The 26,705-nt window shown below is 31.7% G+C and overlaps 6 protein-coding genes across 9 annotated transcripts in view; 4 read left to right on the top strand and 2 right to left on the bottom strand.

Moving 5' to 3' along the window:
• Positions 1-4,798: 4,798 nt before the first annotated feature.
• LOC102602966 (uncharacterized) lies at positions 4,799-6,962 on the top strand. The gene is made up of 5 exons (XM_006355048.2): positions 4,799-5,169; positions 5,294-5,370; positions 5,475-5,698; positions 6,023-6,092; positions 6,349-6,962. The coding sequence occupies exons 1-5, from the start codon at positions 4,800-4,802 to the stop codon at positions 6,829-6,831; spliced, it is 1,224 nt and encodes a 407-aa protein (XP_006355110.2). The 5' UTR covers position 4,799; the 3' UTR covers positions 6,832-6,962.
• A 2,461-nt stretch (positions 6,963-9,423) lies between these two features.
• Positions 9,424-10,277, bottom strand: LOC102602628 (E3 ubiquitin-protein ligase RING1-like). Its single transcript, XM_006355047.2, has one exon. The coding sequence runs from the start codon at positions 10,166-10,168 to the stop codon at positions 9,545-9,547; it is 624 nt and encodes a 207-aa protein (XP_006355109.1). The 5' UTR covers positions 10,169-10,277; the 3' UTR covers positions 9,424-9,544.
• A 1,503-nt stretch (positions 10,278-11,780) lies between these two features.
• Positions 11,781-13,780, top strand: LOC102602294 (50S ribosomal protein L18). Its single transcript, XM_006355046.2, has 4 exons — positions 11,781-12,063; positions 12,165-12,259; positions 13,145-13,297; positions 13,429-13,780. Exons 1-4 carry the CDS (start codon positions 11,955-11,957, stop codon positions 13,582-13,584), a joined length of 513 nt encoding a protein of 170 aa, XP_006355108.1. The 5' UTR covers positions 11,781-11,954; the 3' UTR covers positions 13,585-13,780.
• A 4,308-nt stretch (positions 13,781-18,088) lies between these two features.
• Positions 18,089-19,536, top strand: LOC102591030 (uncharacterized). The gene is made up of 2 exons (XM_006355093.1): positions 18,089-18,549; positions 19,311-19,536. The coding sequence occupies exons 1-2, from the start codon at positions 18,089-18,091 to the stop codon at positions 19,534-19,536; spliced, it is 687 nt and encodes a 228-aa protein (XP_006355155.1).
• Positions 19,537-19,941: 405 nt separating this feature from the next.
• LOC102601965 (methylecgonone reductase-like) lies at positions 19,942-22,619 on the top strand. Of its 2 annotated transcripts, none has more exons than XM_015312182.1 (4): positions 19,942-20,406; positions 21,101-21,347; positions 21,624-21,689; positions 22,309-22,619. In XM_015312182.1, the coding sequence occupies exons 1-4, from the start codon at positions 20,087-20,089 to the stop codon at positions 22,531-22,533; spliced, it is 858 nt and encodes a 285-aa protein (XP_015167668.1). In that variant the 5' UTR covers positions 19,942-20,086; the 3' UTR covers positions 22,534-22,619. The 2 variants fall into 2 exon arrangements, with proteins under 2 accessions (XP_015167668.1, XP_006355107.1); XM_006355045.2 differs by having other exon boundaries at positions 19,945-20,406; positions 21,624-21,806.
• Positions 22,620-22,707: 88 nt separating this feature from the next.
• LOC102601182 (beta-1,3-galactosyltransferase 15) overlaps positions 22,708-26,705 on the bottom strand; it is a 7,187-nt gene continuing 3,189 nt past the window's right edge. For all 3 annotated transcript variants that reach the window (XM_006355042.2, XM_015312181.1, XM_006355043.2), the window contains 7 exons: positions 25,653-26,504; positions 24,793-25,013; positions 24,377-24,658; positions 24,030-24,158; positions 23,780-23,959; positions 23,475-23,582; positions 22,708-23,333 (listed from right to left, as the gene is read on the bottom strand). In XM_006355042.2, the coding sequence (XP_006355104.1) occupies positions 23,124-23,333; positions 23,475-23,582; positions 23,780-23,959; positions 24,030-24,158; positions 24,377-24,658; positions 24,793-25,013; positions 25,653-26,412 (1,890 nt within the window). In that variant the 5' untranslated portion in view covers positions 26,413-26,504 and the 3' untranslated portion in view covers positions 22,708-23,123. The remainder of the gene's footprint in view (positions 23,334-23,474; positions 23,583-23,779; positions 23,960-24,029; positions 24,159-24,376; positions 24,659-24,792; positions 25,014-25,652; positions 26,505-26,705) is intronic.

The raw sequence follows: 26,705 nt of genomic DNA, 5'->3' as shown, positions 1-26,705 counted from the left end.
CCCCCCCACCCCCACCCCCACATACACACCAACCAAGTGGTATCGAACACGTCTGGTAGAGTACTCTCATGAAATTTCGATGTCTACAGATGTATCCATGAAAAAGATTGTAGATCTTGTTGAAGTATTTGATTGAAAGGAATTGTGGATCTTGTTGAAGTATTCGATTATCAAAAAGAGTGACATACTTTGATCTCTTTATGACTATCCAAGAGTTGACGGATAGTTGAGATTGTGATCTTTATGAATATCCCATGAATTTATGGAATTTTCGAGATGTCACTTCAAATTTAATACCTTTTATATAGTCATTAACTAGGGTTTAAGGTTGAGTAACTTCCAGAAATTCTAATTAAAATTAGACACATCTTATAGTTTAGCTTAAATTAAGAAAGCGCCTAAAAATCAAGTTAATTTTGAGTTATAGATACTTATATTGAGATCAACGATCCAACTCTAAATAGGTTATTTACCTAGAAATGATAGAGGAAAGACTCTAGATTGATGACCTAATTCCAAGTAATTTACATTTGGAGTGGTAAAGAAAAGTTTTTTTTTGTTAGAGCATCAAAATCATTGACTTAGGTTCAAATTATTGACTTGGACTCAAGTGGATCGAGAAAATTTTAGGGATAATTTTCATCTTTTTCTTGTTGGGGGCTTTTCTTTTGAAGTATAATAAAAATAAAGTTGGGGCACGTTTTTTGAGAGACTTTAGTAGACTTTGAGTGAGAATTACGATAATTTTGAGATAATAAAAATAACAATAATATATTTAATGTGATTTCATAAACCGAATTTGTATACCTTTATTTTCAGTTAAGTAGAGCTTGTTTCTAATTAGAGAAAATGGTCTAAAAACCCCCAATCTATACCCGAAATCTCAACTACACGCTCCAACTTCACGGGTGTCCTATTACCCCCTGAACTTCATATTTCTCTATTTTCTACACACTTAAACGCTGACCTGTCATAGGAGGTGTTCCTCACCTCCTCTAGGCGCGTTAGAAGTGAAATTTTTGACGAAAATTTCCTCTTTCTCCAACACTCATCTTCCCCACCCTTCAATAAACCATTGTTTCTTCTTCCCCACCATTAACCCTTGTTCTTTTTAGAAAAAAATCACGATTTTCTCTCAAAAATAAGTAGGGTTTAGTTGTTTATGTTCATTTCTACTTCAAATCTTGAATTTTGGGTTTGTAATCTGCTCTAATTTCTTATTTAGGTCTCTAATTTGAATTTTGAATTTTGAATTTTCTCGAAATTCATCAAAAATGTCAAATGAAAACTTGAACAAGCTTTGTATGGATGAATCAAACCCAAAATTAGTTGATAACTACGAAATCAAGTTCAAAATACACAGAAAAATCCTTCAATCATCAACAGAAATGGGGACCCGGCGCGTGCAATCACGTGGACTATCTATTTGGTTTATGTGTTGAGGTCAGCGTTTAAGTGTGTAGAAAATAGAGAAATATGAAGTTCAGGGGGTAATAGGACATCCGTGAAGTTGGAGTGTGTAGTTGAAATTTCGAGTATAGGTTGGAGGGGTTTTAGACCATTTACTCTTCTAATTATAAATCCTAGACTAAAAAAAGTGTTTTCAAACAAGTTATGAAAATACCAAAATAAAATAAAATATTGATAGTAAAAATAGTAAGATAAGCAAAATAATAAAAGCAATAATAATAATAATAATACAACATTTCCGATATAATTACATATGTGAATTTCCAAAAGGATAAATATACACAAAAGTTTATTCTTAAATATATCAGATGAAATGTTAAAAATATTTTTTTTAAAAATATATATACTTTTAAAAATATAATATAAAAAACAACACCGAAGGAATATTTCTTTCTGCTATCACCTAAGTTATCATTAGCATATATTAGAAAAAAATTGTGATGATCAGCAATAAACTGATCAAGCTACCTTTATATTTTTTCCCCGTTTGGATTGGTTTAAAAAAACAGTTTTTAAGTAAAAAATAAAAAGTAGGGGAGACCTATTTTTGATTTTTGACTTATTTTAAGTCATTTTTCACCTTCCCAACTTACTTTAAGTCATTCTTGACTTATTTTAAATTAACTTATATTTGTCAAAAACTGACTTAAAAATAAATTTGACCAACTTTTAAGTCAATCCAAACCCCTTCTAAATCAAGAAGATCAGAAAGTTTCAATATAATAATAAATAAAATTATATTTATACCTTTCTTGGCACTTCAGCCAACGTCAATTAAATATAGAATTTATTCTTATTAGTGCAAAATTGTCCTCATGCCAGCCTTTATGCTATGAAATTTTAACCATTTCATTGCCATATTCTAGGATAAATGAAATAATATATTCCATTGGATATGAACGATGGGGAAAGGGTCAAATTTGTCCAGTACTCCTCAATGGTGACGGAGTCAGGATTTTTATTTAAGAGATTTAAATTAGGAAAATAGGATAAATATACCCTCGAACTATCGTAAATGATATGCAGATGCCCTCCGTCATATTTTTGGGATCGATGGATAAGATTATAATACGTGTATGTCCGTTAGTATAAATGGTGTATATGCTCCTGTTTTTGGACGGCATGGGCACTAATGTCCCAAAAGTATGACAGATGATATGTGCATACCATTTATGATAGTTCGGGAGTATATTTGTCTTTTTTCCCTTTAAAATATAAAGAAGTTAACATTTGAATTAATTAAAAGAGTTCAACATCTATTATATATATATATATATATATACAAAATAATTTTAACTATGTATACATAGTGTAATTCTTCGTGAAAGAAAGTTCAGCTCTACCTAGCTTCACCCCTAGCTCGTTATGTTTTTGATCTAATCTTACTCTGAATCTAGTCCATACATTTCATGTTATATCATCCGTTAATGGAAAAGCAAATATGAGATAATTTTCTAATGAAAAGGGTCTAAATAACCAAACGTGTAACGAATAACATAATCGAACATTTTTGAATAGTGTAAAAGCAAATTTGATATTTTTTCTACATGAATGATTCATATATTTTTCAACTAGCTGGTGATGGAAAACGTAACCAAAGGTGAATTTATAAGTTAAAAAATGAAGTATGTTTTTATAAAATTAGATATTTTATATATATTAATATAATTTTATCTATTATGTCATGTTACAAAAAAACTAAATATTTTAGAAATTTTAGATATATTAATGATATGGACTTGGTCTTCCCAAATTCTCTGCAAGGGAAGGGTCCCATTGAATAATTCTTCTAAGTTTGATTCCATTTCATTTCATTATTATCTATCACACTATTCTTGCTTTACATTAAAATTAAAAACAATAAAATAACTATAGATTTCATTCTTCTGATCTCTTTTTTGTCTTCCATGTTTCTTTTACATAGTAGATAACAAGCATATACTTATAGTATATCTGAAAATTCAAAGATTGATAATAAAGATATATAAAACACACTAAGGTTAATACTTTTGATAATTAATTAAATAGTTCTATTTGAAAATTTTGTTTTTTGCTTCATTATTATCTCTTAGTAACTCATAAAGTACTTCTTGATAACATAAAAAAAAAACTTAATAATTATGTACAAGAAAGAAAAAAAAATCTATTACTAGATTCCTTGATTCCTTTATCCCTATAAAAAAACAAATAGAATCTGCCAATACAACCACACCTCTCAACAAAAGAAAATTATTATGTACAAGAAAGAAAGAAAAAAAACCAAAGAAAATAATTATTTTAAAGAATCCCCTTTTATCAATATTTCCAATAAAGAAATACCAAAATATAGTTTGTTTTTTTTTTTCTTACATCAAAGGCTCCTATATTAAGATTTTTTTTAAAAGTTAGTTTTCCATTATAAATAATGGTGGGGCTGGCTATTTTCAGTAGGGGAATCAAAGCAGAAAGAAAGAGAAATAAGAAGGAAAAACAAGGAGAGTAAAAACAAATTATAAACTTTATTTTTTTTTCCTCTACTTTTCTCTCCTTTTGAGACTTCAAAATTGAAATGTGTTTGCTTTCTTTGTTTTTGCTGAATCATAGATTCTCTCACACACCCTTTCAAGTCAAAGAAGAAAGAGAAAAGAGAATTATTAAATATCACTATCAGCAATAATAATATATTGAGTATAATTTTATATGTCAATTCTAGGGAGAATAAAGTGCACTCAGACCTTATTTCTATCGAGCTTGTTGTCGATAGACCGTTGGCTCAAGAAAAAACATATTAAAGCAGATTGGAAAAAGAAATATCAGAAGTGTCAATCATGACAAAATACTATAGAAAACATGACAAAGCATTTTGAAAAAAAAGAAAGAAAAAATATTAAATTATTAGATCACTAACATCAACAACAACATATTTAGTGTAATTTTATAAGTCAGTTTTAAGGAGGATAAAGTGTATGCAAACGTTATCTCTATCGAGCTCATTACGTTGCTGATAGATCCTCCACTCAAGAAAAAACATACTAAAGCAGATTGAAAAAAGAAATATCAGAAGTGTTAATCCCACAAGTGAGGTCTTGTGAAGGTACTAATCTACGCAAATTGTACCCCTATCTTGAGAGGTAGCCAGTACTAAAATTGTTTTGATAAACCCTTAATTTATAGGAAAGCATATCAAAGCAGATCGAAAAATGAAATCACGATAAAATACTATAGAAAACATGATAAAATATTCTGAAAAAAGAACAATAACTACGACAAAATAGTGCGATGAGTTAAATGAGTTGGAAACACAAGAAAAATATTTTTTTATAAAGAAAAAGTTTGATATGAAATGGGAAATGGAAGAAAAGAAGGGCCACAACTCATGGGAGAGCATATATTCCCTTACAACATATGTTTCCAGATATGGAGTGAGAAAACAACATGGGACACCCTTAACAAACTTCCCAATTATATATACAACTATAAGAGTTGCCACATTTTTCAGACACACAAAAGCAAACTCTTTTCTACATGATTCAATTCAAAAAATACAAATACATTTCTACCTTGTAAATCAACAACAAAAGATGGCTCTTGATCAAAATGCACAACAAACTAAAGATATGAACTTAGTTTTATCAAGTGATGCTAAGCCTAGACTAAAATGGACTCCTGATCTTCATCAACGATTCGTCGATGCAGTCTCTCAACTAGGAGGTCCAGATAGTAAGTACTTTTTACCTGCTCGGATCCTCCAAAAATGTCGTTGTTGCACTTGTGTCAACTGACATAGGTGCAACAACTTATTCTTGTTACAAATTTAAATATTACTATTTGATTGATAATGTAGAGGCTACACCAAAATCATTGATGAGAGTGATGAACATTCATGGACTAACTTTATATCACCTCAAGAGCCATTTACAGGTAACTATGTTGCTCAGATTCTTTAAAAATATTGTCGCACCCTTATCAGATCCTCCAAAAATGCACGACTTTGAACTAATTGATTGGTTTTCCTCGTTGTACAGAAATATCGTCTAGGAAAGAGTTCGGTGACTGATCAATCTTTTGATGAAAACAAACAAGAAGTTAAATTGGATTTGTGTGAAATAGTACCTAATGATGATGATGCAAAGGGAAATGAAATCTCCAGAGGCTTAAAGCAGAGGACTTATTTTGATACAGAGTTGCCTCAGAGTGATCATAAGTTATCTTTGGGAGTATGTGATGGATCTCAAAATCAGATGAATGAGTAATGATTTCTTCTCTTTGAATCCAATAAATTAAGATCTCGTTTGGTCGTAGATTTTGAAGTTGAAACTTGAAAATTTTGAGTTTCTAAAGTTGTGTTTAAACATGCATTTTGTGAGTGGAAGTACCAAAAAGTGGTATGAGCCAGTTTTTGAAAACTTGAAAATATTTTAATGTTATATTTTGAGTCTGATCAAATTTGATGGTCAAACAGATATTTGAAGATAAACTTTCAAAATCTGATCCAAAATCTATGGTCAAACGCTGGTTAACATAGAAACTTCACAAGCATTTACAACATCTAACTAGTTAAATCTTTTCTCAGGAGTTTCCAAATTGCAAGAGCTTTACAAATGCAAATGGATGTACAAAGGAAACTTTATCAACAAATTGAGGTAAAAATTTATCAAAAGATATGAATATCTTGTTGATTTACATGTGCATACTTTTCCAAGATATTTACAAATTTGTATGTATTCGAGGATGATTCATCATAAATTGACTAGTTTTACACTGTTCGTCATAAGGGGTGTGTTACGCTATAGATCAACATAAACTAGTCAAGTCATGATGAATCCTCACAATACATACAAAATTTTAACTGTCCCCAACTTTCTTGGGATTGAGGCGTAGTTATTGTACTTATTTTAGGTACAAAGACATTTACAACTTAGGATTGAAGCACAAGGCAAGTATTTACAATCAGTTTTAAGAAAAGCACAAGAGACACTAGCAGGATATGGTACTTCTTCAGGAGTTGAACTTGCTAAAGCTGAACTCTCACAATTAGTTTCAATGGTTAACATGGGATGTTGTCCAAGTTCTTCATTATCAGTCATAACAGAAATCGATTGTTCAATCTCGAAAGACACAGAGAATAAAACATTGAAAGAAGGAATCTTGTGTTCGATTGAAAGTTCGTTAACATCTTCTGAGAGCTCAGCAAGAAAGGATATTTGTGGACTTTCATTGAATCAAGAAACTAAAGGGAAAAAAAGAAGTAGACATAACATTTGTGGTGATGAACAATCATCTGGTAAAAGATATTTGGAGACAATTGATTTGAACAGAAAATGTCCAGATGAGTATGATGAAAATGTTACAAAAGTTATAGACTTGAATGAGTATAGTTAGTATTGTATTTATTTTTATTCTCTATAAAAGTCATTGATTCTTATAGCTAGTAATGTTGTTTATAGAAAAAAATACTAATAATAATATGTATATTGTTTTGTGAATGAAACTTAAGAGAACTTTTTAAAGTATATCCATTTTGATAGGTATTGGATATAATGAGCACAAATTCACAAGTCACAACTCTGTTTTCCCTGTTTCACATTTACTAAAAGTACATGAATCTATTCCATTGCAGAGAATTGAGTCCAATAACATATGGTTAATCTGATAACAACATATTCAGTATAATCTCACAAGTAGGGTCTGGGGAGGGTAAAGTGTATGCAGACTTTATTCCTACTTCGTAGAGATAGAGGAGTTGTTTCTAATAGACCCTCAGCATAAATAAAGCATTCTAAATAGTTTGGGAAAAGGGGTTATAATATGAAAGCAATAGCAACAACGAAATAATGTGAAATAGAGAGCATTACACAATAAACATAACATCAACAACAACAAAAGAAAAAGTGTAAGCTCTCAAGTGAAGTCTCGGGAGAATAAATTGTACGCAACCTTAATTCTATTTTTATGGGGTAGAGAGGTTGTTTCTGATTGATCCTCGGCAACCATCCACCTTTATCCAGACTTGAAACCGACAATGTGAACGAGCTCAGACAGGCCAAGTTAGATAGTCAATTTGATTTATGAAAAAAAATGAATATGATGTTGAAAGATTATTCAAAGTGAAGTTCTTCTACCATAGGTGCAAAACAACTCAAGAGAATATGTGTAGATAAATGGCATCTCTTTTTTAGTTTTTCTTTTCTTTTCTTGTGATACCATATTCTAACTCAGGTGCATATGAGCTGCTAAACTTGGAGAATCTATATGTTCTAGGAATCCCATTTTTTGTTATGCTTTTCTAAAGATGCAAGCAAGGAATTTGAACTACACCAAAAAGGAATATTTATTTGTTTTAGAAATCAATACAAATGAATAATAGTACTATAGAGCAAACAAGGAAAATAGAAAATGCTTAGGACAGCTTTCTTAATTAGTGAGGGTATAAATCTCTGAGGAATTTTAAGTTATATGCATCGACAATATAAGAAAATAATTACACTATCATTGTAGTTTAATGTGTTCGTCACTTATCAAATATTGTCATGTGAACAATTTTAACCATGTATTAGTAATTCTTTCTTTCTTTGAAAGGGTTTATTAGAAACAGTCTATCTACCTTTGTAAGATAGGCATAAGGTTGCGAACACATCATCTTCTTCAGACCCCACGTGTGGAATTGCCGTGAGTATATTGTTGTTGTAATAGAGTACTCTTTCTTTGTTACTTTAATAATGGAAAAAATATATAACTTGAACCAAAAATCAGGTTAGGATGGTGAGAAGGAAGAAAATGGAACTCAATACTAAAACACATGAGAATATTTGAAAAGTGGTATACAAAATTAAGCAGAGAAATAGAGAGAGAGAAATGAACTAGCCAAAGTAGAAGTGAAATATCATCTCAAAAAGGCCTAAATGAGTAAAAAATAATCTTAGCCCAATAACACAATAAAGTTAAATTTAACCTTTAGTTGTCCAATAGATTGAATTGTTAAGTCAGAATGAGACTTTAAAATAACTTAAACTAATTGACAAATGATTTATCCATAGTAAAATCATAATTTCTTCTTTCACAAAAAAATCATAGGATAAAATTTGTGTATATTTCACTCTCTCCGTGCCTTATTTTTTTTATAATCTATCAGAAACAATCTATTTTATCTCAAAAAAACAGAATAAGATAGCTTTGTGTGTACCCTATCTCACTTGTAAAACTGTAATGGATATTTTATTGTTATTAAGCAAGAGGCCATAGGCTACTGATCAAGTTTTAAGTGGAAAAAACTAAATATTAACACAAAAGTTTTTGAAAATTAGCTTTTGTACTAAATTTGGAGGTTCAATTTTGATCTCCCAGTGCAACCTAAATTAGTGCAAGTTTTAGCCTTACAACTCTCCTAGAGTGGGTGAGAGTCAAAATTAATCTTTTAAGATAGATTTATACAAAAACTCTCTATAAATAAAAACTACATGGATAGTGGTTTGTCTCAAGTTTGATAAACAAGAGAGATTTAACTATAATTTAATTATAAGGAAAATGATTGTGTTCCATTAAAAGAAGTGATACATGATTCAATAAATGAGCTTGTTGCTTTTTTAATCAAAAATTTCAAATTTAATTAAGATTTAATGAGAATCCCCCCAAATGAGACAGGTTGTTCTTGTTTTAATTAAAGGTCTCGAGTTTGATAAAAAGACCTCCCTACATGAAACCATACCCAACTCGAATTAACAAAGGGGAAAATGATTGTATAAATAAGTATCTTTTCTTCTATCTACATATTGTTTCATTTCATGATTTATCATATTGCATTTAATTGTATCATTTGAATAAATATTTGAATGAATTTTATTGTTTTTAATTACTATATAATATCACACATTATAACACGAAAAATAGTCCTAGAAAAATAAGATACGAAACAGAATTATGATGAAAAAAAAATAGGTTAAAAGATAAAAACAAATAAAATAGTAAGTAACTAAATAACAAATAAAAATAAACCTCCATTTTACCATATTCAACAAACAACAAAATGTGGCTCTGTACAATAACATTATTCTTTAAAAAAACTGCAAATTTTGAACAAAAAAATTAAAAGTTGCTTTTAAGCTTCTGATGCATGATCATTTTCAGAACTAAAATTAGCTGAAACTGTTTGATTATTATGATTTTCTGAACTTGAAAAACTCATCCAAATCTCTCTCCTTCTTCCTCGATTTTTCGAATCACCATTTTCTTCGGGCATTTTATACCTACAAATCGGACACGACCCATGAATCTTCAACCATTTTTCAACACAATCTCCATGAAATCTATGCTTACAAGGCATTTCTTTCACTACCCCACCAATTACCCAATCATCCAAACATATAGAGCACTCCCCTTTTTCTCCTTCTTCGCAAATCTCAACAGTTGAAAGTGCATCAATTGATGCTTTGGAAGCTGGTGGTTGACCTTCTTTGCTCATCAATTCGTTCAGAAATGAATCTAAAGTAGTAGATGAACGGGTTTCCATTACTATCATATTTTGGGTTAACGGGTTAACGAGGATGATCCGATCGGAAAACTCAGATTGGGTTGTTGATTCATCTGTTTCTTCATCTGGGTTTGATGAAATTGAATTGTTCGTGATGGATAAAATGAAAGGTAAAAACAAAGAAAGGTCTATGTTTCTGGAATTCATCAAATTCTCCATCAACGATGATACCGATTCTGATTCTGAAGCCATTAAATTAAGAATTTACAGAGAAATTTGGAGAAGAAGATTCATAATAGAAAGTTAATAGTTGCAGATGAGTGAAGATATAATGGAGGCAAAGAAGCACACAGAAAGTTGTAGAAGATTCTGGAATTATGTAGACAGTTAACTGTGGTGGTTGAATTTTATGATTTGATTAATTTAATTAATTAATTAGTGTTTATCCTTTTGAGATAGATGGCAGATATTTTTGAGGGATTTGATCTAATACTAGTGAGTCTTTACTTTCATTCTATGGTCCAGCACCATTGAACTTGTCAACTTGTAAATATTAGTGTTTTAAAAGGGTAGTTTTGGAAATTGTCTTGGGGCGGGGCACTGGTAAAACGTAATGAGGTTCATGTCTGAGGTTTAGTTTTGTGATTTGATTGTATGTTTTAAACACGTCTAATGGTCAATGCTCGAGGTTTATCTAATTGTTAAGGTAATGAGATTCATGTATGGAATTTAGTTTTGTATAATAGAAAGTTAATAGTTGCAGATGAGTGAAGATATAATGGAGGCAAAGAAGCACACAGAAAGTTGTAGAAGATTCTGGAATTATGTAGACAGTTAACTGTGGTGGTTGAATTTTATGATTTGATTAATTTAATTAATTAATTAGTGTTTATCCTTTTGAGATAGATGGCAGATATTTTTGAGGGATTTGATCTAATACTAGTGAGTCTTTACTTTCATTCTATGGTCCAGCACCATTGAACTTGTCAACTTGTAAATATTAGTGTTTTAAAAGGGTAGTTTTGGAAATTGTCTTGGGGCGGGGCACTGGTAAAACGTAATGAGGTTCATGTCTGAGGTTTAGTTTTGTGATTTGATTGTATGTTTTAAACACGTCTAATGGTCAATGCTCAAGGTTTACCTAACTGTTTTTGTATAAATTATGTGTCAAATTACTCAATAGTATTGTTAGTTTAAATACGTCTAATGGTCAATGCTCGAGGTTTACCTAACTGTTTTTGTACAAATTATGTGTCAAAATTACTCAATAGTATTGTTAGTTTAAATGCATATTTATTTCGATTGTTAATTCAATTGTATTACTATATCATATTGTTTTAAAACCATAGTTAGGTAACAAAGAAAAATCTCATTTTGTGTAACGATCAATTTAGTGGGATTGTGTTGTTACATTAATATTTTTCTTCTCATTTTGGCAAGTCACTTATTATTTAATAATTCTATTTTATCTTTCACTCTACCTTTTTCATTGTAGCTTTATTCATACCCTATTTTTCTTGTAAGTTTCTCATTCAAATTATTAATTCGTAACATTATGTAAATTCAATACCCTTGTCCATGTGCTATAGTTTTATCTTCTTTTTTTGACAATTCTTTAATTCAAACTTTTCAATTAATAGACATGTTTAAGAATTAAGAGCATTAAAAACAATTTTAGTATATTCTACATGCATTTAAAGACGATAATTATTATTTTTATTTTTCTCCGGAGTTTAATTCTAAAAAACACGTTTGATCATGAGATTTCGAAAAATTTCATGGACTACAACTTTCTTTGCTTATTTTGGGCTTATATCCAGCCCAAAACCAATATACTTATTAATTGAGTCCAAAAACTATTTTATTCCCTTCTTATTATCTTCTGCAGAGTGATAGAGTGTGTGCCATGGGAAGAAGGTATTTTGCAGATAACCTGTTTGATTAAATTCCCCAAAAGAGCGAGGCACCAAAATGTCCATTTTTGAGAAATGGGTCTGCTTTGATTTCTCTTAGCAAGTTAAAAAACTAGCCTTAAAGAATGGCAACAATGGCTTTGAGTAATGTTTGTTCGCTAAAAATCAAGACTTGTGAGCTCTTTGGAATTTGTATAAATCACTCATATACCACTCTTCCTATCCAAATTAAAAGTAAGTTTTAATGGTCAATTGCTCTAAAGTTTCTAGCTTTACTAGATAATAATGTCTTTTGGTTCTGCTTTGTACTTAGCTTTGTATATTATACTTTGTAGGGTTAGACATGAAGCCATTGGTAATTCAAGCTACAGCTAAAGCTAATTCTCGGACTGAGAGTGCTAAACTTCGAAATAGGCGAATTCGAAAGAAGGTATGTGACATTTGTTAAAATTATGGCTCTTGATATTTCTGCCCAGCAAAATAATGTTGTGTCAAATTTGAGATATGATAAGCTATTTAATGTAGCCACATTTCTGTGTTATAACTTCAGCTTACTAAGGACCCTAGATAGGATGGTAGGAAGGTCGGTAGGTAGCTGAGTGTGGCTGCATGTTAGGTGTGAGAAGCAAGGGGGCTAGCCCTATATCCTCTTCTCCTTATTAGTAGTAGTGTTTAGTAATCGCGTAATTTCTTTTCTTTAATGTGTTTCAACTATCTATTGCTTCATTTTGCTTTGTATCATGTCATTTTTACTTCTTGCAACCCTTCTCTGAATAACTTCTCTATTGAGCCGAGAGTCTATTGGAAACAACCTCTCTACACTCATAAAGATAGGGCTATGGTCTGCCTACATCTTATCCTCCCCAGACTCTATTTGTAGAATTACACTAGGTATGTTGTTGTTGTTAAGTAATGGTAGTGCAGAAGATTGGTGCTGATGTATTTTATTGCAATATTTTGGTGTTCGGATAGAAAGAAGAAACTAATTTATGTAACTTGGCTTTAAGATCATACAATGTTGAGCACAGATTGATCGTTTCTGCTTAGAAACAGAACAAGTGTACATAATTGAAGAAGGTAAATGCAAATAATTTATTGGTTTCTTGGCATATTTGTATAGGAGTAGCAAGCAATGACTTCAACTTTCTTACCTAACGGATTACCATTTCATGCTTTCACCCGTTGCATAAAGACCATCAGGCTTCGACAACATGGCTCTTCTATAAGGACACTCATATGTCATATTACCTACACCACGACATTTAAAACATTGCATATCTCCATATCTAGTCACTTTTTATTTGGTCTTTGGCAGTTTAATGGCACTCCTGAAAAACCAAGACTTTCAGTCTTCTGCTCAGAAAAACAGTTGTATGCTACCCTGATAGATGACCAGAACAAGAAGTGCTTGTTTTACGGAAGCACTTTGCAAAAATCAATCCGCGGTGATCCACCTTGCAACACCATAGTGAGTATCTACAGCACATTGAGACCATACTTTTGTAATGTTATGGCAAATTTCTATGTTTTCTTGTTACAACCATTATGGGATTTTCAAGTCATGGCATTATTCCCTAACTTTGTCCCTCTCGATCACAGGAAGCAGCAGAACGTGTTGGTGAGCAACTAGTGCAGACTTGTGTTGATCTCAACATCGATGAAATTTCAACTTATGATCGAAATGGTTTTGCTCGAGGAGAAAGAATGCAAGCCTTTGAGATTGCCATTTCTCGACATGGTTTCCTGTTCAAATAGTTCTTCCTTATTTTCTATGTGCATTTTGTATAGATAACCTATAAAGATTCTGGAGCTCTAACCTTTTACAAAAGTAGTATATAATTGCAGTGGCAAAATAATTCAGAATTTAGACGTTGTGTGTTTTGAAATACACGAGTGAGTTATGATGTAAATCTAAATTCCATCTATACTTGGTTTTTGGCACATGCATATACATTTCAATCTCAAAAATTGTTGGATCCGCTACTAATCATGTGTGTGAACCGTGACCTAGTGATCAATAAAGTGGATTGAGAACCTGAAATATCAAGTTCAAGTCTTAGAAGAAACAAAACCACTAGATGAGTTTGTTAGATAGAGTTATCTTATATTTGTTATTTTATCAGATTATAGTTTGTTGTTGTACAATTTAAGATATTTTTATTTTTATTTGCTCTAGACGTATAGTCAAAAATCGAAGTTCTATTTTCCTTTTGTCCAACCAATTTTGAATAATTCATTATCTGAATAAGAAAATGGAGGGAAGGAAAAATCAATTGCCTGTTATAAAAAAAACAGTAATTGTTAGCTTTTTTTTTAACATAGAATTTTTATTTCTTTTTTCTTTTTTTATTACAAGCTCTATGATGATCAAAAAATACTTAGTTCTCTCTAGCTTTTATTTTCTTCATGTTTGTTAGGTAGCGGAAGTTAGGTACTTCAATAGGATTAGTAAGGTAAGGTCTAGCCTCCCTTGCTTGTACTTGTCCCTATTGATATTTTTTATGTTTAATAAAAGACCGCTAGACACTGTCTAGTGGTAAATTTGCTCAAAAAAATAAAATAGAAAAATGTTTCTGCTGCGACTCATAAACATTTTTTATATTGGCCAAACACCTTGTATTTTCAAAAGAAAAATATTTCTTTTATTTCAAAAATTTCAAAAAAGTGCTTTTCGGTTGACGATTTTAAACTGCTTAGTATATTAACTGACACTGATAAATTTTAACTATGAAGAATACAGTTATAAGTAGTTTCAAATTCAAACATTTAAACTGCTTACGATAATTGTTAGATAAATACAAATTTACGTAAGTTTTAAAAAATAAAAAATAAAAAGATGAAAAGGAGTGCTTGCTATTGTCAAGGGAGTCATAAAACGTATATTTAGTTGCTACAAATAAGGGGCTTTTTATTTTATTTTATTTTATAGTATAATATATATACATATATTTGTGCTACAAATAAGTATTGTTTACATTTCTACTCTATTCGAATAGGGCGAAACGTCGCGATGACTCAAAAAATAAACAATTGATTCGATTTTAAAAGAATTTTAAGAAAATAAAAAATTTAAAGGAGTCGCTACCTAATTTTAGGAAAACTAGGAAACCATTAAGTGATCTACGAAACCATTAGATTTTAAGTAAGGGGTTCAAGTTATTTCAAAGGGAAGGGGTTAGGCATCCTTCGAAATCCACAAATGTGGATCCCAATTGAATTCATTTTTTTCAAATTGAGGAGTAGGATAAAATATTGTACCAGTATAATAAACATGCAATATACACAAGTAAAATGATAAAACAATAATATAAGAATCGGCCTAAATTTGCCTATCGTCAATAATATACAATAATGAATAAGAGTATAATTCGAACCTAGTTCGAATAGCTTCAACGAAAAGCATCTTCGGGGTACCTGTAAACACACTTAGTAAAAGTGTTAATAGTAAATAAATATAAATAAAAATAAATAACTTAAAATAAAAATCCATCTTACTAACATGGAAGACCTTGGAAATCGACGGTAATTTCTTTATCGACCATTTTAACTTACAAAAAATATAAACTTAAACTAAATTTCCGTCTTTTATAATGTGGAGGCCTCCGAAACCGACGGAGATGTTTTTTTCATTGGTCAATTTTAACAAATAGAATATATAAACCTAAACTAAATTTTCGTCTTTTAAAATGTGGAGGCCTCCAAAACCGACGGAGAGATTTTCTCATTGGCCAATTTTAACAAACAATAAAATAGTCAAAGATATAAACATTATCAACAGTAAAACAAATCACCAAAATATCAATTCACAAATAATAAAATAATCAACAATAAACAAGAAGCAATGTCTAATAATAACAAAATAAATTAACCACATAAATGGAACAATGTACTGTTAGTCAACAATGCAAAAAGCAACAATGTATTAATTGCTATACATGACAAGAATAAATCAAAATAAAATAAGATGTGCATAAAATAACAATAGAATATAAATTAGAACTAAGAGGGAGCGATACACAGTTAAAGATAGCAACAATAAGAATAATAAAATACTAATAACATATACTCATCAAAATTCGAAATACAATTGAATCCATCCAAGGCTTAAAACAATTTTCAACATAATATTTAATATGACAATAATTAGAAAACAACATAGCAACAACCCAGGAACACACAAATTATTCAAACTATTTGTCAAGAAGATAAAGCAGGAATACATGTACCTAAAGTTATTAACAAAATTAGTAATAGTCAAACTCATCATACAACTTTCAATAAAAGCTAAAATTGAATAAAATAATGAACAACCCACCAAACCAACATAATGCATAACTAGTTTTAAGAATAAACAATAATAACAATAAAGAAAATATTACCAAAAGAAAACACTAACAACAGTGGCTTATAAAAAACAATCAATACAATTAACAAATTGCTAGAAATAGTGATAACAATAACATTCAAAACCACAAACGAAAACAAATAATTCACCATAATAATATGCATGAAGAAAAAAAAAATATTAAATACAAGATCCAATTGATCCAATCAACAATATCGGCGAGAATAATTATCAATACAATATATAATAATATAGACATGAAATATACCGACATATATGTATATATACAAAAATTGTAAAAATAAGAAATGTCACCTACAAAAGTTTTTTTCGGACAGATCTGGCTATTTTCAGGCGTGTTGCCATGACTTCTTGGTTGGTTGTTGAATGTTCGCTGAAGTTCGGATGGGTCTGGTCTGTTCGTTGTTAGCCGGAGCCTGGCCGGAGTGTGGTAGCTCCTCACGAGTTCACCAAAGTTGGAGCCAAAACACCTATAAAATAAAATAAAACGTTAAGGGGGAAAAGGGAATGGGAATGGGAACGGCGTGGTGGATCTGTTATTGTTGGCCTTTCTGCCGAAACCAAAAGAGTTGAACTGCAAAGGGGCTTGGTGATTTTGGGTCTAGTTGTGTTTTGCTGCTTCGTTGTGGTGGTTTTAGTTGAGGAGATGGAGCAATGAGTGAGGTTTTTGCTGGTTCTGTTTGGCAGTGGGCGATGGTGACTGTTTCAGGGGAGGTTCTGGCCGGAAAAGAGGACGAAGTGGGTTTTTGGATGGCTGTGGTGAGACCTTGGCGGCTCAAAAAGGGAAAAATACATCCATACTCCTTCTGAAAATTATACACCAACCCTAATTTTTATTTCACCCCCCCCCCCCCAATTTTTTAACCTAACCAAAATTTATATAGGTAATAATTGTTAAATGGGCTCAATTATTGGGCTTGTGATTGTGGCCCAAAATTATCGATCAAGTAAAATATCTGTATTTGAATGAATTTTTAGATTATGCAAAATATCAGTATTAACAAATGTAACAAATAAAATGAATTAAAATAAATATAATGAACGTAATTAATGACATGTAAATATGCAATTTTAAAATTAACTGATAAAAAATCCTAAATTTTGATAAATAAGGATAGTTATCGATAAACTTATTTAAAATTATAAAAAAAAATATTTTGAACCATTAGATAAATAAACCTTAAAAGTTGCGAATTTTCAAAAATGTTAGGCCAAAATTGGGTGTCAACAAGTATCATTCTTATCTATATTTAAAACGGCTTATTTAAAGTTAAATTGTCATTGATAAATTTTACTCTAGTTTAAAAACATGAAAATACTTAGTTGGTAACTCAATTTTTATATTCACGACAATTTTAAAAAATATTTTAAGAATACATTTTACTCATGTTGAAAAATTAGGTGTATTTACTAAATAGATATTTTAAAAATTGTCATCAGTTCAAAGATAAAACTAATAATTCACGAGTTTAAGGGAAATTTTCAGTACTTCTCACTAATCGAAAAGATTTAGAGGTAAAATCAACATGGGACGTTTTTTTTTTTGTTTATTTAATTTTCTTAAAAGGAAAAGTTAATAAATGGAGTTAAGTATTGAAGGATCCATTCAAATATTTTCACATTTTTTTTATAAAAAAATAAAATAAAAATTAATTATTGAAAAGCTTTATAGATCGTGCAGAAGTGGGTGTGTATTGGGTAGTTTTTAAACAACCATTTAAATTAAATTAAAATAGTAATAATTAATATTAAAAAAATATAGAATTTTTTTGTATATAGAGATAGAAGATTCAAAACATTTGTAAGTGCATTTACGTAACCAAAACTATAAATAAACCAACAAAACTTCATTCAAAACTTTCTCTACCATTTTCTCAATCAAAAACCACAAAAATGGAGCAAACTAGTGAAGGAATTGGAATAAAAATGTACAGTACATCGAAACGCGTCGATAATTCATCTTCTATGTATCCTACTAATTTACCACAAGATGATACAATCCCAGAATTATCTCAACCTGCATTACCAATTGGTGGGAAAAAAAGAAGAGCAATGGCAAATGGTGTACAAAAAACACTTTCAAAAACTTCATTACTTGTTAATTTTCTACCAACAGGCACACTTTTAACATTTGAAATGTTACTTCCATCAGTATTTGGTAAAGGAGATTGTTCACCAATTACTACATTTATGATTTTAACATTACTTGGACTTTGTACTTTGTCATGTTTTTTCTTCCATTTTACCGATAGTTTTCGAGGTCCTGATGGCAAAGTTTACTATGGTTTTGTTACACCAAGAGGTTTGAAAGTTTTCAAGACTGGACTTGGTGTTGATGTGCCAAAAGATGAAAGGTAATTTTTTATGTTGGTAATCGCCCTTAGCCACGAACACTATTTTCTATAAAAAAGAGAAAAATAGAGATTTGTGATAGGAATATTTTTGACTAAAGAGTTTCATACATATATGATTGTGACAAAAGATGAAAGGTAACTTTTAGGGATGGTTTTTGTAATATTTGTGTGTGTGAGAGACGTACATCGCCCTTGGCTATGAACACTATTTTTCTATGAGAAAAGAGAAAAATATTAATTTGTGATGGAATGAATATTTTTTACTAGAGAGTTTTCATTTATGTAAATTTTATGATTGTGACAAAAGATAGAAAGGTAACTTTTTAGTGATGATTTTTTCAATGTTTATGTGTGTGAGATGTAAATTCGCCCTTGGCTATGAACACTATTTTCTATGAGAAAAGAGAAAATATACAGATTTGTGATGGAATATTTTTGACTAAAGATTTTCATCCACATAATTATAAAAAATTTATGATTGTGACAAAAGGTTTTCCGTCACAAAAATTGTGTGTTTTTTTTAAAAATATAGTTATTTGCTTAAAGTCATTGTTTCACCATAAAAGATGACAGTTTTTAGATAAATTATCAATTTCACCCCTCAAAATCATTGTTTCACCATAAATCGTGACAGTTGTATAGCAAAATCTTCAATATTGTGGACGAAATTTGCAATGCTTTCTTTATTACTAATATTGTGTTTTTTCCCCCTTAATTTAGTGTGTTGACATCATTACCTTTTTGTTGGTTGGTTGTACTAGGTACATTGTGGGATTGACAGATTTTGTACATGCAATGATGTCTGTTTTGGTGTTTGTGGCAATTGCATTTTCTGATCATAGAGTGACACTTTGTCTATTTCCTGGACATGCTAAAGAACTTGATGAAATTATGAGGAGTTTTCCATTAATGGTTGGAGTTATTTGTAGTGGACTTTTTCTTGTTTTTCCTAATTCTAGATATGGTGTTGGATGTATGTCTGCTTAGCTATTTTTATTTTATTCTACACTAGACTACATTTCTTTTCTAGTTTTATACTGTTTCATATATATTGTAATTTAAGTTGGTCGATATTTATTTAAAATTATCTATATGATATATTGTTTTCTTTTCTTTTTCAAATTTATATTTCAAAATTTAAATATATTGGTATTTTGCTAGCTGTTCTAAATATGTCCCATATCCCTCCTATTTATTGCACAAAAATAACAGCTATAACTAAATATTTATATTGCTTGGACTTTTTAAATATATCACGTGGAGTATTTCAAATTTTCAATAATACCCCCTCTATTCCAAATGTAATTGTCCTTTTCAAGAGTCGTGAATTTTCCTAATTTTCAAAACTAAATTTAATTAGATAAGATAACTATGTACAAGTTACAACCTCTGCCACACACATCAATAAATCTATCACTTCAACCAGATAAGGTAACTACTTAAAATTTGTACATCCAAATCTCTACACATTTCAAAATTGCCACTATCCAGCTGTAATCTTCTTTGTATCGTTCCAATTAAGTACGTACTTAATCATATGGCTATGTTAGTCCCAAAAATTATGTTGAATTCTGGTCATGAAATGCCTCTAATAGGCATGGGAACAGCACCAACGGCACCAACATTACCACCAATTGACCAATTAGTCTCCATTTTTATCGATGCTATCGAAGCTGGTTATCGACACTTTGACACCGCTGCGGCCTATGGCTCCGAGGAAGCACTAGGTCGAGCCGTGGCTGACGCGATACAACGCGGACTCATAGAGAGCCGTGAAGATGTTTTTATTACATCTAAGTTATGGTGCACCGAAACACATCATGACCTTGTTCTTCCTGCTCTCAAAAGATCTCTCGCGTAAGTTTGCTCATACTATTGATTTTAAATTCGAATAAAATAAAAAGTTGTGATAGATTAACATCTTATACATGTTTCTACGGGGTGGGGGTTTGGTTCAACCCCTACCATGTAGTAATATATATATATAAGCAAAAAATTCACTTTAATTAGAGGGACATGGATCTTGTCTATAATCTACAAAAATATTGTCATTGGCTCATAGCAATTTATATGTGGTAATATTCCCAACTTCATTTATGTGATTGTATTTCCTTTTAAGTCCATTCTAGATAGAATGACTATTTTCTAATTTTGATAATAATATAATTTTGACTTTCTCCTTTTTTCCATAATGACATATTTGTATAATCACACAAATATTATACAATATATTTAATATCACATATTTCAAAAATTTTATCGTCATATAAATGTTATGATACGTTTAAGATTACGAATTTTATAAGTCTTGATTTCTTTTTAAAACTTTGCATCTGATCAAAATACACTACATAAATTGAAATTACTATATAATTATTGTTGTTATTGGTACAAACACAATACATGCATCAAATTATTATACTTCATATATTTTGTCATCAATTTCATATATTAATCATGAATGTAAAGATATCTCATCCTCTTTCAGATTTCACATAATGTGGAACTATCCTTGTTGTTGTAATCATGAATGTCATAAAATGTTTTGTAGGAGATTAGGGATGGATTACTTGGACTTGTACCATATACATTGGCCAGTGAGGATGAAGAATGGTAGTGACCAAGGTATAAAGTTGGTAAATGAGGATGTAATTCCATTTGACATGAAAGGAACATGGGAAGCTATGGAAGAATGTCACAAATTAGGTTTGGCCAAATCTATTGGTGTATGCAACTTTAGTTGCACAAAACTCTCTCAACTCCTAACTCATGCTACCATTCCTCCTGCTGTAAATCAGGTAAATATAACATACTATACCCTTAGCGATATTTAATTGGGAACGAAATTTAAGAAATTTAAAGCTATAGATATTTATGGCTATAAATCATTTCGTTAATAATAACATGAATTAATTTAAAATTTAGTTTATGATCAAGAAATGATAACATTCTTTTTGTATAGACTAGAGAGGAAAGTACGACATTCTAGTATAGAATCTTTAAATCTTTTGAAATAAGATTTACTTATTTAAAAATTACATAAAAAATATATTATAAAATGCAATAATTGACAGGTGGAAATGCATGTAGCATGGAGACAAGAGAAGATGTTAGCATTTTGTAAAGAGAAAGGAATACATGTAAGTGCATGGTCTCCTCTTGGAGCAAATGGAATACCTTTTTGGGGCAATCATGCTGTTATGCAAAACTCTGTTCTAAAAGACATTGCCTTTCATAGACAAAAGAGCATTCCACAGGTACCAATAAATAATTAAATTATTCACTCAGTGTTCACACTAAATTATATTAGTATATTAACGTTTAATATATCAATAACTTTTTAAATTTGCTCTCAAATTCTATTTTGACACTTGAAGTAAGACTTGTTTCAATTGAACATCTGAACTCATGATAAATTTTTTTTTATTAGTAATCATTAGACACTTTCAGTTCAAATTTTGAAGAAAAAAGATATCTACTAGATAGTTAAGTTAACTCCATAAAATATGACATCTCCTTTAAGTATGCGATTAGCCTCAATTGAGGTTTTACGACTTATTAAGGCAAATACATTTAATCAGAGGAGGTAGCATGTTTTAAGTGTGACGTTTGAGAACACACGCTAAAAGTTTTTCAAAATTTGAACCGTAAGTCTCTAATAAAACGCTTTACTATGTGTTTTAAGTGATTAGAATAAATATTAGTTCGAACATCCAAATAAAATTGCTCACAAGGATAGTAATTGTTTGATATTTGTAGGTGGCATTGAGATGGGTATATGAGCAAGGTGTTAGTGTATTAGTGAAGAGTTTTAACAAAGATAGAATGAAAGAGAATCTTCAAATTTTGGATTGGGAATTAAGCAATGAAGAAAATGCTAAGATTCAAGAGATTCCTCAATGCAGGGGATTCAAAGGTGAACTTTTTGTTCATCCAGATGGACCATACAAATCCCCAGATGAATTCTGGGATGGTGAACTATAAATGATACTGCTAATCATTCTGTTTTGAAATATTTTTGGTTGTTCATGTAAAAATTAAAAATTCAATTCACAATCCATTTTTCATCATTGGGGTCGATTTAGGCTCCTTCCCTTCCACTTCGTAGCCATGGTAGCAGGTCCTACACATAGATCAAGATGTAATGCAGACTAGAACTCCAACGTCAAAATATACTGTAGTATATATCGATGCTCTGCATCACTCAACGATAATGGGTACGAGAGATCGTGTGATTTACATACAAAATAATCACCGAACGTAGTGTACCCGTACTCTATACAAAGTATAATGCCCCCCATTTGACTCTCTTTATAATACAGATACCTTCCCCAACATCTTCACTAATCAATCTCTAGTGATATATGTAACAAGCTAATCTAATCACCTACTTATATCAATATGCTAGTAACTACTCTACCTCCTACTACAACGACGTGGTATAATCATTACCTTGGCCTCTTCATCCCGACCTACTCAAGTACATGTCTGTGGTCAGCTACTAGAAAAGGTCAGCAGAATCGTAGTTATAGGAACTTCTGAGCCTTCAGAACTCAGACGAAAACTATTTTGTATTAATCGCCACAACATAAAGCTCGTTTTTTCTCTTCAATCTTTTGCCAAAGACACAGCATCTCTCTAGGGCTTTGGTAATGTGCAATTACATAACCATCCCGGCAACCTTCATTAAAAATCCTCTCTTCCTTTTCATACTTCACTTCCAACCCTTTTTTCTTCATTTCTGAAATCCAGATGCCCATAGCAACATCTTCAAGCTTAAACATCTGTATTTTCAAGGAACTTGTAACATTTAGAATTAAATAGGAGATACAGGACCTGAGTGGCTGACTGATACATTTTCACATGTAAACTTCACTCACTTAAATGACAGTTGAATAAGTGAAAAAGACGAAGGTTCACTTTACCTTTAGGCGGCCTTTTCTCTGTTTCGAACTGATTGTTTTTGCTATATCGCTGGAGACGACATAACCCGGTCCATGTGCCCAAGGAGGGTAAGTTTCTTCAGGCCATTCCTATACATCAACAAAGGATAAGATTGAATACACATATGTAACACCAGATGAAGTAAGTGTTATTTCATTTTATGATCAAATTAGTGAGAATTAGAGTTGTTGCTACTACAGATGCCCTTTCCCCATTGCTGACCACTGAAATAGAGTAAGGGGTGAAATCAGCAATGACATCTGAGATAAATGACGAAGATATTCACCTCTGGACTGATAAACCACTTGCTGTCCGGGCTCCTATGAGGTTGGGAATCTGCGTTAATAAGGCCATATAACAATCCACGAGTCGTGTCAACCCTCTCCATAGAAGATAAGATTTCATCCACTCGAACAAATGCATCATCGTCTGTCTTCATGACAAACTTTGCAGAAACAACCTCCGTCTGTCCAATAGATGATGTCAACAAGAGGTGCACGAGATACGCCATGAATTAGGAAGAGACAGGATTTTACCCCAAAAACACAGATGGCAATGGTTTTCCAAGTGATAAGACTGTAGTAATCAACAAAAGGCATCAGCTGGATGTCTCTATATGTCCGAGCCTCATTCCAGAGCTCTTCATTCACCATTTGGTTTTTATGCTACAGCAAATGCATAACAAAGAATATCTTGTCAAATGAAGTTTCAGTTATTGAAATCTAATATGTGACTTCTAATGAGCAGCAGAACATGAAACTATGACACTTAAAACCCCAACATCCAGTAATTAGGATCAAATAAGCATCGGCATTGAACACTATACTACCTTTAAGCCAATGGTAGTTTCACATTATGGAGTACAAAGAAAAGAATCACTCACCAAGCCAACAAAAAACCGCACTGCAACTTGTCCAGACCGCACTGCATCATATTGCATCCACGTTCTACGGACAGCCATTCTACGCTTAAAATTATTTGTGGTAGAAAATACACCAATAAAGAGATCTAGTCTTTTTCGTGGAGGAAGAGGAGCTGCTTTTAAGGCTTCCAAGTCGCTTATATGCTCTGCATCCTCTGATGTTGGTAAACCACTTGCAACAACAGAAATTAATTTTATGTCTCCCGATATCCTCACTTCACTTATGAGCCATGGTTCCAAAGTCTGATAAGATATATATATATCCAAATTAAAGAAGATTCAGTAAAACAGATAACCATTATGATGATGCAGAAAGATCCATCGTAAACTTCTGAGGAAACAAAGAGGAGAAAAGGAAAATGGGGGGAAAAAATTACTTCACGGAAAGCAAAAGATGTTATGTGCCTTCCATCAACTGTCATCTGAATTCCTTCAGATCCTACTCTCAGAGTGGCAACTGAGAGATATCCTTGCTTGAAAGGAAAATATTTTCTTGATTTAGCCCCGTCCTGAACCATGCTAGATTTATTTGTTGCAATGACATGCCGAGTGGACGTGACATTGCCCACCATCCCATTGCATTGATCCAATTCATCCACTGACGAAAAAGGTAACCAATGTTAGAAACAATGCAACGAGCACAGGGTGAACAAGTGAAGACATCATTGAAGCTGAAAAAGATAATAAAAGGAGGCTAAAAGAGAAAAGGGAAATCTCATCAAGCAGAGAGAATAGAGGAGCAAAGGAGATAATGCAATTTTAGAAATCATTTTGATTCCAGGAAATAGACCAATCAGCTTTTAACAAATCGGAGAAAAGGTTTGCAGCAATGGAAAAATAAATCAATAAGTTGGTTAACAAAAAGGGAGACAATTTTATCATCAATATCAACAGGGAAGAGACGATGAAAGAAATTTTCCAAGAAAAATAAGCATTTAAAGAGAACAGACCATTTTCAGAATGTTTAGTATAATATCAGCACACAAATTAAATTCCCATATATTTGCAGGATCTAGACGTCCACAGGTGGCATCGTCTTCAAGAATAACAACTTTATTTCCATAAATGGCATGTCCAAATTGTGATTGCAGTTAATTGATCACACAGGAAGATGCAGCATCGCTTCTAAAAAGTCGGTTGAAAGAGTTGAAAGAAATGTAGGAAAATGAGCTACAAAGCTTGAACTTCTACTTTAAGGAATGAACTCTCTTATGTGAAGAGGGAAAAAAACTATTACCTTTCTTACTCTTTTCATCTGATGGTAATGGACAGCGCTCCTCTTCACCCCAGTCATGTGCAATAGTCCAGGTGTTTTGTACGATTACAGGATCCTCGGTTATTTTATCACCATGGAGCCTAACATTGTAGTGCAGAATAACAGGAGGGTCTGGTTCACCTGGTAGTGGTTCACCAGTCAAATCTATCCGAAAATTCCCAAGAAGACCATTTGGAATGCCAATTATTGTGATGGAAGAACCCTGAGTCAGACCACAAGGAAGCCGCAACTTAAAGCCGCTAGCATCAAGTTCTGTAGCATTGGTTTTGCTAAGAAAATGAGGACATTGTTTCTGTTTCCCTGTCTTAATTGAACTATCATTTGTATCGAGTTTGTCCATCTCTACTGCACTCATGAGGTTGTTCCATGCAACAGTGGCTTCCTTAACCGCCTCTATAGCATTAGGTAAAACTAGATCATGAGTGATTAACCTTTTCAATTGATACCACGTAGACAAAGATTGTTGCTCCTGAGCTGACAGGTTCCTCTTGATAAAGAGATCAGAGACAACAATTTCAGCAGGTATTACTTGATTATTTTTTTCTGGATGGTGAGCTGCAGGTGGAGCCATAGCATTTATCCATTCAAGGGGATTTGTCATATTGAAGTAGAGAGAACTTGTAACATAGCTTTCCTTGACAGGTTTCCTCATCACACAGTATCCCAGGACCAAAAACATCAACAGGGATGTAGTTAAAACACCACCGTACCATTTCTTCATTTCTGTTCTCAATACAACTATTAAATCATTTAGTACTTAATTCAATGAATGTCAGACTAGATGAGCCCAGAGAGTCAACAGAACAGTAGCACCTGCAACAGATGCTAACAATTTAATAACTTATCTCACGATGTACATGCTAATGAAGCTCATCTTCGTTATAGGAGGAAGAGCTACAGGGGCGGGGGGTGAGATTAGAGAGACTACATTCAGACATATCTTTCAGAATGTCTGATATTTGCTTTTTGTTTTTTTTTTTTTTTTTTTTTTTTATAGTTGGGTCCGCTTTTTGG

Source organism: Solanum tuberosum, unplaced genomic scaffold (assembly GCF_000226075.1).
Source record: "Solanum tuberosum cultivar DM 1-3 516 R44 unplaced genomic scaffold, SolTub_3.0 scf00192, whole genome shotgun sequence".
NCBI classification, from domain to species: Eukaryota; Viridiplantae; Streptophyta; class Magnoliopsida; order Solanales; family Solanaceae; genus Solanum; species Solanum tuberosum.
This window is presented reverse-complemented; position numbering and strand designations above follow the sequence as displayed.